General features: G+C 37.9%; 1 protein-coding gene across 1 annotated transcript in view; it reads right to left on the minus strand.

The window, feature by feature from the left end:
• The window catches only part of KIF14 (kinesin family member 14), a 56,668-nt gene extending 45,186 nt beyond the window's left edge, over positions 1-11,482 (minus strand). The window contains exons 1-8 of the mRNA XM_034666997.1: positions 11,167-11,482; positions 7,825-9,089; positions 5,878-6,132; positions 5,178-5,265; positions 3,630-3,728; positions 2,345-2,397; positions 1,496-1,526; positions 941-1,048 (exon numbers count right to left, since the gene is read on the minus strand). Coding sequence (XP_034522888.1) covers positions 941-1,048; positions 1,496-1,526; positions 2,345-2,397; positions 3,630-3,728; positions 5,178-5,265; positions 5,878-6,132; positions 7,825-8,975 — 1,785 coding nt within the window. The 5' untranslated portion in view covers positions 8,976-9,089; positions 11,167-11,482. The remainder of the gene's footprint in view (positions 1-940; positions 1,049-1,495; positions 1,527-2,344; positions 2,398-3,629; positions 3,729-5,177; positions 5,266-5,877; positions 6,133-7,824; positions 9,090-11,166) is intronic.
• Positions 11,483-12,099: the final 617 nt, after the last annotated feature.

A 12,099-nucleotide genomic window follows, 5' to 3' on the forward strand; every position in this document is an offset into this window, starting at 1 on the left:
ATATACAATGGAATATTACTCAGCTATCAGAAAGAATGAATTCTCAACATTTGCTGCAACATGGGCGGCACCGGAGGNCTGGAGGAGATAATGCTAAGTGAAATAAGTCAAGCAGAGAAAGACAATTATCATATGATTTCTCTCATCTATGGAACATAAGAACTAGGAGGATCGGTAGGGGAAGAAAGGGATAAAGAAAAGGGGGGTAATCAGAAGGGGGAATGAAACATGAGAGACTATGGACTATGAGAAACAAACTGAAGACTTCAGAGGGGAGGGGGTGGGGGAATGGGATAGACTGGTGATGGGTAGTAAGGAGGGCACGTATTGCATGGTGCACTGGGTATTATACACAACTAATGAATCATCAAACTTTACATCGGAAACTGGGGATGTACTGTATGGTGGCTAACATAATATAATAAAAAATCATAAAAAAAATAAAAAAAATAAATAAAAGCAACATAAATGTCCAAAAGTAGAAGAACTGGAATAGTCACTGGAATATTATACAGCTATGAAAAATATTTGGCGAAGACTTTTAATGGCATAAAATTATTGCAGATTTTGTAAATTTAAGTGTGATTGTAAAACAACTAAAATACTATATACCAAAATATTTAGAGGGGCTTTATTTGAGCAGTGGAACCTATGGCTGAGTTTATTAAAATCTTTGACTTTCTGATATGTTTTTCCAAATACTGTACAATTACCATGTATGGAAAACATATTATCATACACTAATATTATTATCATATTAATATCAATGATATCATAAATTAATAATCCTATATTATTGATTTTTCAAACAGTAAAAAAAAATACTGCCATATATACAAAAGTCATTCAGTTACTGTGTATACTAAAATCCAAATATATTATACATTTATATTACCATACTCTTACTTTTGATTTAAAGAATAATCAACAAAAGGAATACCTTGGTCTGGGTCATCACCAAGGAGAAAACCGAATGCGAGCGAGAGCTTTTATCGTTCATACCAGTAGCAGCAGTTGCTCTTTGTTTATTTCCCAATTCTAGCCAACTCTTACAAGAAAGAAGAGAGGGAGGTCAGAACTGCAAACTAAAATTGATTGGAACAAATTAAGAAACAACAAAGTTAAGTAAGCATGTTTGGCAACATATACGCACTTAATAATCTGTTTATAAAATGAAATTAATAAATGTTTGTCATTTAATAATTTGTATTCCCAGTGTCAATTTTGCTTCCATCACAGATATCTGAATCAGGAAATGACACCTTTAAAAGACTATTTCAATAACGCTAAGCTGCTACGATAGTCAACTTTTATTTTTACTTCAGAAGAGTAATTCCTTTGATTGAAGTTTAACAAACAAAATCAGCTCATAATGAATTAACAAGATTAACCTTTTACGTATGCAAGTAGCAATTAAGGAGAAATATTCTTATGAATACTTATTAGTATGATCTTTCTATCTAGTGGAAAGAAGATAAAATACAAGCAATCTTACCTGGATATCAGAGTAAGAACTGACAACATTCCTATTTTTAAAAAGGAAAAAGAAAATTGTTTTTACTGATAATTACACTCTTATTCTCATAAAACAATAATAATCTTTCAATTACATAATTACTCTCTAAAGACCACAATTGAATAATTCACAGATATTATTATACTGACTCTCACAGAATCTTTCACTATCTTCATTCTTAAAAGGTAGAAAATGTTTTAATTTTACCGAAAAGTATGGTTTTTATTAACGAAGCAGTTTAGCTCTTAACACTATAATAGTCAAGTCTAAATCATGAGACCAAAACATATACTTGACATATATGTGGGGCTGGGTATGCTAGTATGTATGGGTCTCAACATAATCCCGGATTTATTGAATGGAGCTGAATCCATACCTAATCATTTCCCTTTCCTTTAAAGAAAGCATTTGGAGTGTTCAAAGATGAAATAAATGACCCTTAGCATGTTTCACACTCTCAACACTAAACTCATCTTAGCACTTTCTCCTCTCTTCAGCTTAAAGTAATAGATATAAAAAGCAGCTCAAAAGGGAAGTCTTCACTGAATGGGGAAAGGGGATAACTGGGAGAAAAACCAAGTATCTCACACACAGTATAATGAGCACTCTACACGCCAGGCACTTTACAGGTGCTGTGAAAGTTATAAACAAATACAAAAACAAACAGTTAACACTCTAGTTGGAAAGAGAGGAAAAATTAATTGAACAACATCAGGGTAGACGGTTAAATAGTTATTCAGGGTTTCAAAGTTGGGGAAGCAAATGAAAACAACATTCATTCTATTCATTACTTCTCTCCTCCTTGCTTTTGCTGCGCCAAACACTTACATTGACAGAGCTTCAACATACGGCCCAGAGACAGGGTGCTCCCTTACTCTCAGCTAATAGAAGCAAACAGTAGCATTATTAAGGGCATAACAAGTATTTCATATTCATATAAACATATTCATATAGTATATTTCACATAAAACACAATTTTAAATGATCTTTTCTTCTATATTTGGAGTTTAAGGCAAAGAGATTTGCCTTCTTTACTTGACCAAGAGAAAATATGAAGGTTCTCACAAACACAAATCTGTAAGACATAAGACACTGCTTCAGTATCACCAACTTTTCACAACATGCCATAGTTCGCTGTAGCACCAAATAGTTTACTAGTTCTTTATTCTTAAGACCTGCAGTAGCTATTATCTCTATACTTTTAAATATCTCTCTAATATATGTTCAGTAAATTTCAGTTAAAATTTTTTCCAGTTTTACATTATATGTTTTAAACTTTGTAACCAGAAATTTAAAACACATGTAAGTCAAAGAAGAGAATGTCAAGTTTAAGATTCTTGATGTTACCAACAATAAGCTAGATGACTTTGAATAAGTCAAGTGACCTCTTTAGATTTTAGTTTCTTGCTCTCCAAGGTCTTTTTCAAAATTAAAAATTTTATATCCTTTTAAAGGAAACTATTTATTTGAGAGCGAGAGCATGCGGGGGGGTGGGTGCAAAGGGAGAGAGAGAATCTCCAGCCTACTCTCTGCTGTGCTGAGCGCAGAGCCCGATGAAGGGCTCAATCCCACGACCCTGAGATCATGACCTGAATCAAAATCAAGAGTTGGAGGCTTAAGCAACTGAGCCACCCATGTACCCCCAAATTTCACATTTTGGTAGTTTTTTAAAAAGATTATGTATTTGTGGAACTTCCTATTTCACAGAAAATATTATGTACGAGATACCAATTTACTAAATAATCAAATAAGATACATGTTCTATAACAACAATACAATTCTTAAACTTCTACTGCTTTTTGGCTTTAGGGATTTGGTGTTTGATTTAAGTGGTCCAACTAAATCTAGAAACAAAAATTTAATCTTTAATTTTGATACAACATTTGCTTTAAAAGAGGCTAAATTTAATAACTAATTTAATTTCCACTAACAATGATGTTCAGTTTATTTACTATTTATTTGCTCATTTAGACTGTAGATCCCAAGCATTTGCTATCATACAATAGCAATTTTAGTAAAAATGCAAGCTATCTAGGTCATCTTGAGAACTAGTATAACTACACGCATTTATAAAAACAAATTAAAAACAAATCATAAATAGTTTCAATCTTACTGGTTGCTTTCTCTGCCCGTTTTCGCCTTTACAAACCAGAAGATCATGAATTTTTTCATTATATACTTCAAAAAAGCTCATTTCAAGGTGGTAGCTGACCTAGTAGGAGGAATAGAAACAGCATGCAACTTATTTTAAAAACCCTTGCATTTTTTGCAAATCATATATCTGATAAGGTTCTAGTATCTGGTATATATAAAGGACTGTTACGACTCAACAGCAAAAAGACAAACAACCCAATTTAAAAACGGGCAAAGGACTTGAATAGACATTTCTCCAAAGAAGTTCTACTTACTAAGATCTCTCTAATATTCAACCCTCCAGTCACGACCTTAGTCTAGTCCTGCTATGTTTCCTTCAAGAATAAGCTGTTATCCCTCATCTAAGAAAACCTGGCTCCCTTTAATCTTATATATTCTCACAGCACACTGTTCTTACTCTATCATAGTATTTACTTTAATTTATTTATCATTAAGTTGTTTGTACTTGGCTATTTACTGGTACATTTCTCCATTATACTCTCTTAACTACAGGGACTGGGTCTTTAAACTTCATATTCCCAAATCTTGCACAGTATTTCTCCCAATTTCCCTTATCATAAGAATCACTAGTGGGAAGTAGGAAAACTGCAAATTCCCAGCTGTAGCCTAGATCAACTAAACCAGAATCTCCAGAAGAGATTTTTTTTGCAAGTGTACACATACATACACACACACACACACACACACACATATACACACAGTCAAACACACACACAAAAACCTGCCCCTGACTCGTTCCTGGTAATTCTAATGATCAAGCAAATCTGGAAAAAATTGATTTAATAGACTGCTTGGCAAACAGCCGATGCCCGGTAAATACTGGCTGCATGTACGAATGAATAAGAGAAAGGGGAAGCCAGTACAGACTTTTCAGGTGTAGTGCGGTGTAAAGAGCATGGCTTTCAAAGTTGAATCTGGGTTCAAACTCCAGCATCACTACTCTCTGCTTCATGTTGTTCTAAAGTTTATGCCTACTGTCCTGAGTGAAGTCTGTGCGCCTGCCTGACTACAAACATAACACACATTATAAGCCACGACACATACACAAAAGTAATAAAGTCGGAAAAGCTAGAGAGGACAGAAGAGATGATCCTTCTGTCACTACCCATCAAGGGGAATTTATTCTGAAATTTTGATCTCCAACCTCTCTCCTCCATACCACTGTTCCAAAGGAGAATGATCTAGAACTTAAAATTACATCTCCCATTATTTCCTTAGGGATGATGACTCTGATTTTATTTTCATTTTTTAAGATTTTATTTATTTATTTGAGAGACAGAGAGGGTGATAGAGAGCATGAGAGTGGAGTGAGAGGCAGGGGGGGGAAGCAGACTCCCCACTGAGCAGGGATTCCAATGCGGGGCTTGATGCCAGCACTCCGGGATCATGACCTGATCCAAAGGCAGACACTTAACTGACTGAGCCACCCAGGCATCCCATGACTCTGATTTTAATTTGATTTGACTGTTTTCTAGTCTAATATGAAGGCCTACAGATGAGAACATACCTCTTGGGTTTGTTTTTTGGCTACTTGAGCAAAAAGATCTTCACAAAACCTTGGAATTATTCCTGGTTCTTCACTAAGTCCCATCATCCTGGAAAATACATAATGAATGGCAGGGGTGGAGAGGGATAAAACGAATTAGTGTTCTTTTAATTCTTTTGGGGGAAATGGGTTGGGGAGTGAATGGGAAGCAAGCTAATTAAACCACATTATTAATATCTAATAACCTAGGCTCCGAAGTCAGATCTTCCTGAGTTCAGATCTTGATCTCACCACTTATTAGCTCTGTGAACTTAAACAAGATACTTAACCCCAGTAAATTTCAACTTCCTCTTCTAATGGGAATAAATAAGAGCTATCTAATTCAGAGAGTTGTGAAAAAATACAAGCAGAGCCTTTAATACCATTTATTAATTACTTTTAATTCTCACAATAATATTTACAAAATAACCTCTCTGGGCTTGGGTTAAAACAAGACGTATTATGTACAGAAAAATGGGCCAATGACACTTACAAAGTAAACAGTATCTCCTGCATAAGCTAAAGCCCAGAGGTTAAGTAACGTGCCCAAGTTTGCAGAACCAGTATATACAATGGATGAGATTTGAGCCCAGATCTGTGTGGTTTCAAAACTACATTCTCGGCATGGTTTCTCACCAAAGATTAAAACATTCGCAATAACTGTACTTGGAGTAACACTTACGTATATGATTTTCCAGAGCCGGTCTGACCATAAGCGAAGAGACAGGTATTGTAGCCTTCGAAAGCGCGTTCTAGGAGCGGTACTGCTAGCGTCTGATAAACAGTTGTCTGGCTAGCATAGTTGGGATGGCATTCATCAAAAGACCAGAACGCAACATCATAAAGAAAATTATAAACTTGCTTCATGTCAGGATGTTCCACAGCTATTTCTTCCCCATTCATGAAAACCACCTGGGATGCTTTTTCAACCTTCTCTCTTTACAAAGAAGCACAAAGAAAAATAATAAGTTACTGTAATTATTTTGAGTATTATTCCATAGACTATAATAAGAACCTCAAAACTAGTTAAATACATTCCAGAATAAAATAATCCTTTAGTTTTATGTGGAAAATGTAGACCAGCTAATATAGTGGGTTCCCAAATATGTTTCCTACAGCTCCAGAGCCACTGCTTAAAGGGAAAATGGAGTCCCAGATCTGTTGTCTGAAAAATCACCCTACTTTTTCAGAATTTTCCATCTTTTCCCTTTTTCTCTCAAGCTCTCCCTTCTCCTATCCCACCCACTATAAACTGCCTATACCCTTCAGTCCAAATCTGGAAACTTTTTAATATACTATAAAGATGTTTCAGATGTGCAGATCTATATAAACCTGACCTGAAATGCAAATATAATTTCAACAAGCTCAGTTAAATATAAGTCTCAATCATAAATCTCTTTGGGCTACTGCCTAGTGTTACGGTTAATCCAAAGGTCCCTCCCTCTGTTAGATTATCTCCCTTAAAATCATGGATTTTCATGTGCATCCTTCTTTCATCTGAGACTTAGGTGGAAATCTTTCACTTACCCTATATCTGCAGAAAAATATTATCAGTCTTTGTCTGGTCCCAGATAGCCTTTTTTGCCCCAACTCTGCTTTAGATCAGAATTTATCCTGGAAACTACTTGCTTCTTCAATGTGACAAGTGCCCCATCACCCTTGCTATCAGCCCAGTTTACATGGCTTATCTGATGAGACTCAAGTACTCGGTTCCTTACTAAGTTCTCTTCAGGTTAGTCATCCATTGTGGGGTTTATTCCTACCAGCTCTTGTTTTTTTTGTTGCCTCTCATCCTATCATGATCCTGTCTTTGAGGTTTCCCCATTATCTCCAGCCAACTCACCCTCAGTTCTCTCACTTACCACTAACCCCACACCTTCACTAACAGGCTTTAAAGCACTTGTATAACTTGCCTTTAATCACTGACCCTTTAGGTTCAAACTAGGGGTTCCTTCCCCCACGGCAGTGGTCACCATATCCTTTCACATCTTGCTTACACATACAACAGAGTTAACAACTACTACTCTGAAGTTGTTTGCAGTCACCCCACAAAACATTCAAAAATAATTAGATGCCACATTCACATTTTGTCAAGTCCATCTTTCTCAGCCCTACCTGTAATCTGTGACTATCTCACCCACAATCACTTTGGAGAGAGATTTTTTTACCATCAACATCAGATCTAATAAATCACTGCATTTCTAAGTACTACATATCAGAGATGATGATGGGGATGATATTATGCCGGATGGGGTTTTGGAAGGACCTCTTTGGGGAATAAGCATCCTAACAAGTGCTCTTTTTAAGGGAAACACAGAAGAGCCCGCCACATATGGCAGATTTGAAAGCAGACTGCATTAGAGACTTGTCATTCTTATGTTTTCAAATCAGTAGATCTAAAGAAATTTACATTGGCAAAATATGGTGATTTCAATGTTTTAATTTTGCACCCAATCATCAAAAATATTGAGGGTTTCTACAACTAAACCTAAAAGTTCTCTCTACCTAGAAATGCCACCACCAAGCTTGAAGATGCATGAATGAATGCACTCATTTTCCAAAGTCAGAGAGGAATCAGACACATTACATGTCACTAGTTTGGCCTTAGATTTTAAAAAGTGTAACATACCTCTTGCTGAAAGGCCTCACACGTACTGCCACTGTCACTTGACTGTTCTCTACTTTTAAGGGGTCTGTTTCTATAGAGGTGTTCCGACCTGCCATTTCCTCTTCAAGAGGGAGTGTATTTTCTTGTGACCTTTCCCTTTCATTTGTTAGAAGAGAACTTCTTGGCTTTTGTTTAACTTGGAGGCCTGGCACCCTATTTTTCAGTGTCGACGCAGCTGGGCCCGTAAGCTGTGGCGTGCCACACTTCGGTGTCCATTTGTGTCCTACAATGTACTTCACAGGTGTTCTTTTCTCTAAGCTCTCAAATTTATTTGAATTTTTTGCCATATCCTTCCCGATACTTCTGTGATGTAAGTTTGCTGTTCCTGGCACTTTGATGTTCAACTTGCTCTGAAGAGGCTTTGTTGTCAAGTGTCCAGAGGAAACAACTTTAGTCTGACTCTGGGGATCAGTGGGTGCTCTATTACTTAAGTATTTAAGTGCAACGTGTTCATTTGCCCCAGGGAGGGCAGAAAATGTTTCCTTGTGTTTTTCATCAGCCATCATTTCAATGTCTTTTGGGTCTTCGGCTAAAGGTACAAAAGGTGCAGCGAAAGAGTCTTTATCATTATTTATGATTGTTACCTTTCTCCTCGCTTCCAGGGAAGCACAATCATTTTCTGTGGGGCTTCCCACATTCTGTGTTATTTTCCACTTTTTGACACAATCTGTTTGAGGTGTTTTCCACTTTTCCACAGAATCTGTTTGAGCTGTTTTCCACTTTTCCACAGATTCTGTTTTAGCACGACGTTGTAATGTAAGACGTGTCTCTGCAGTTTTTTCAGTTGAGGCTCCCAGCTCACTGCCACACAAGGATGATTCTTTGTTCCTTGTAACTCTTCTCTGAAGTGCCAATCTACCTACGGGGTCAGGGGTAAGAGGTACCTCTCCTGTTTTTTTACAGGCAGAAATCACATAAGTACTATTTATGTCTCTCATTTTACTTGCAGATCTCAATAATGGATCATCATTTTCACATTCTGACATATCCGAATTCAAATGCAGCTTACGTCTGCTACTATGGGTGAGGACATTCAGTGATGAACTCTTTGGCGAAGAAGGTATACCAAGGACATCCCTGTTATTTCTATTATGTGCATTGTATACTGACATTGTGGCAGCAAGTTGTTTTAAAAAAGAATGTTGGTGAAGAACCGAAGCTCTTCTTTAGATGTTCATTTGACTTCCAGCCATATTTTCTGTATCAGTTTCCAGTTATCTGCTAAACTGTTAAAAAAAAAAAAAGATTGTAAGAGTATAAACAGGCATTAGAAAATATGGGAACCTTCCATTGTAAAAGTAACTTCCCAGAGGAATATGTTAGAATAAATCACAATCTCCTCCTCAGATACTGTTTCCAAGTAGTTTCAGACAAATCTGCCTTCAAAGAGCTTATAATCATTATGCGACAAATATTTACTGAGTCCCTATTATGTGCCAGGCCCTCTGATAGATACAATGGATTTCAAAAACAAGACCCTGCTCCTATTTACCTGGTCTAGAAGGAATACACAGATTTCCCTTACATCAAGACACAGGTGCCAAGTGACTTAAAAAGATGCAAATAGTGCATGTCAAAGAAGATATTCGAATGGCCAGTAAGCACATAAGAAGATGTTCAACATCACTAACCATTTGGGAAATGCAAATTAAAACTACAATGAGATACCACATCACACCCTTTAGGATGGCTACTAACAGAAAAGCAAGCGTTGGCAAGGACGTGGAGAAATTTGTACCCTTGTGCACTACTGGTACATTACATTACTGGAAATGTAAAATGGCACAGCCACTGTGGAAAATAGTACTGAAGTTCCTCAAAAAACTAAAAATAGAATTACCATATGACCTAGAAATTCTACTTCTGGATATCTAACCAAAAGAATTAAAAGCAGGGTCTTGAAGAGACGTTTGTACACCCATGTTCATAGCAGCATTATTCGCGATAGCTAAAATATAGAAGCAACCCAAGCGTTCATGGACAGATGAATGGCTTACCAAATGTGGTATATGCATACAATGAAATACTGTACAACCTTAAAAAGAAATTCTGCAATATGCTACAACATGGATGAACCTTGAAGACATTACGCTAAGTGAAATAAGCCAGTCACAAAAAGACAAATGTTGTATGCTTCTACTCACATGAGGTACTTGGAGTAGTTAAAATCATAAAGACAGAAAGTATAATGGGGCCAGGGGAAAATGAGGAGTTATTGTTTAGTAGGTATAGAGTTTCAGATTTACAAGATGACGAAGGATTATGGGGATAGATGGTAGTGATGGCTGCACAACAATGTGAATGTATTTAAGGATATACACTTAAAAATGTATACGTAAAAGCAGATAAAAGGATGCATGTTATGTGTATTTTAACACAATAAGAAAAAGAGAGGGAGGAGGATGGGGGGAGGAATGTGCAAGTCAGCAAAGATTTTTATTTAAGTACTCCCTGTTTGCAGATTAGGAGAGGGACTACCAGAAATCCTGGCACCTAAATTAAAGACTGGACAAAGCATTTTGAGAATACCTGTTGAATGTATGTTAAATACAGGAATATCTCATGGAGATTAATTTGAGAGGGGTCACAAAACAGTATTCCCAAATAAATACCATAGACAATAACTATGGTAAGTAAATTAATCGCTTCTGTTGAGAAAAATTATGCAAGATTAGATAAGTAGACAGCTTGCTCTCTAGCAGTTAGACAACAAGCTAGACAGGTGTGTATGTAAATATGTCAACAATATCTATCCAGCATTAATGGTTTAAAAGAAAAAAAACAGCAGTGACAGCCAAAAGGCCTGGCCTCTAGTCAACTCTGCACCAAACCGGTAATATTGATGTAAACAAGTCTAAATTTGCATGCCTGGTTCTAACTTGTAAAATGACACTTGCTCAAATAGATACTGCTATGCAGGAATAAAATAATAGAAGTTAACTTTTAAGTAAGTCTTTTAAAGTTCTAAATAATAATCATTACCACCCCCCCCCAAAAAAAAAAGGAAAAAAAAAATCGTCAGGATATAAGCACCTTCCTTCAACCTTTTAACTAAAAGTAGAATGTTCCTATTACGGAAATACATTTAGAGGCAAGAAAAGATTCTGGAAATTCTACCGCAGCTAAAAACTATTGCTACTTACACAAATAGATAGGGCATTTTGTTTGGGAATTTTCGCCACCGGAGTTTAAAGAGGAGTGGAATGAAAAGAAATAGGGAAACTTAAGTCACAACCAGAACCAAAAGATCCCCGTGGATGGGTTCTCAGCTAGTTACTCCGAGGGCTGGGGCAGCGAGTGTACCTCTTAATGCCAACCGACTGGGCGAGGCTTCAGTGGGTGAGGCTGCGGGCCGAGGGGCCCTCAAGTCCGGCTTCCTGGTCCCCACAGAGGCGCCGCCCTCACGCGTCCTTCGGGGACCCCTTCTCCGCCGACCGGGATTCCGGGGTCGGTAGGGGACCCCGCGCTAAGGCCTCCGCTCGCACCTCAGGCGTCGCCGGCAGAGAAGGTGACCGCACGCCCCCACAGCACGGATACTTCGCCCCTCTGCAGGGTTCCCCACTCTCAAAGACCTCCTCGAGGAAGCCCACACCACTCACAATCCTCACCGCGGGCTCCCTATGCGGCCGCAATTTGAATGGGCGCCCTGCTTTCTGATTGGCTGCTGGACGTCGCGTCGGGCGCCGCGCCCTCGCCTCCTCCCGCCCCCAGGAAGTGCCTGTCGTTGGGTTGCTAAGATTCTAAACAGCAGACCCGCCCCCCATCTCCTAGGCAACGGGGCCCGCCCCTCCCCGGGCCCAGCTGAGGCGTGGAGTTTAGGCACCTTTAAATCCGACTCTCCGAAGGGGCTGAATTCTGAGTCGCACCTGGCAGCCCGCTAAGATGAATTTTAAGTAAGAAGAGTGGCAGCGACACTTTGGTCGATCCTCAGTATAAAAAAATCATGGTCTATCCACCTTACAATGAAGTTGTAAAAATGGCTATTTGTCCTCAAGCTAAGCATAATAATTAACACGATTCTATTATTTCCTTTGCAAAGCCTGGAGATAGAAAGTGTACAAAATGTCTTACATGGAATTGTTTCATTTAATCCTAAAAATTTTATGAGGCAAATATTAATATTATCCCCAGTTTCCCGATGAAATTTATAGTTAAACTTATGAACAAGCAACCAGCAAGTGGTATGTATAATTAGAATTCCGAAGCCATTGTCATTTAAGATTTATCGGTTTCAAT

Source organism: Ailuropoda melanoleuca, chromosome 8, assembly GCF_002007445.2.
Source record: "Ailuropoda melanoleuca isolate Jingjing chromosome 8, ASM200744v2, whole genome shotgun sequence".
NCBI classification, from domain to species: Eukaryota; Metazoa; Chordata; class Mammalia; order Carnivora; family Ursidae; genus Ailuropoda; species Ailuropoda melanoleuca.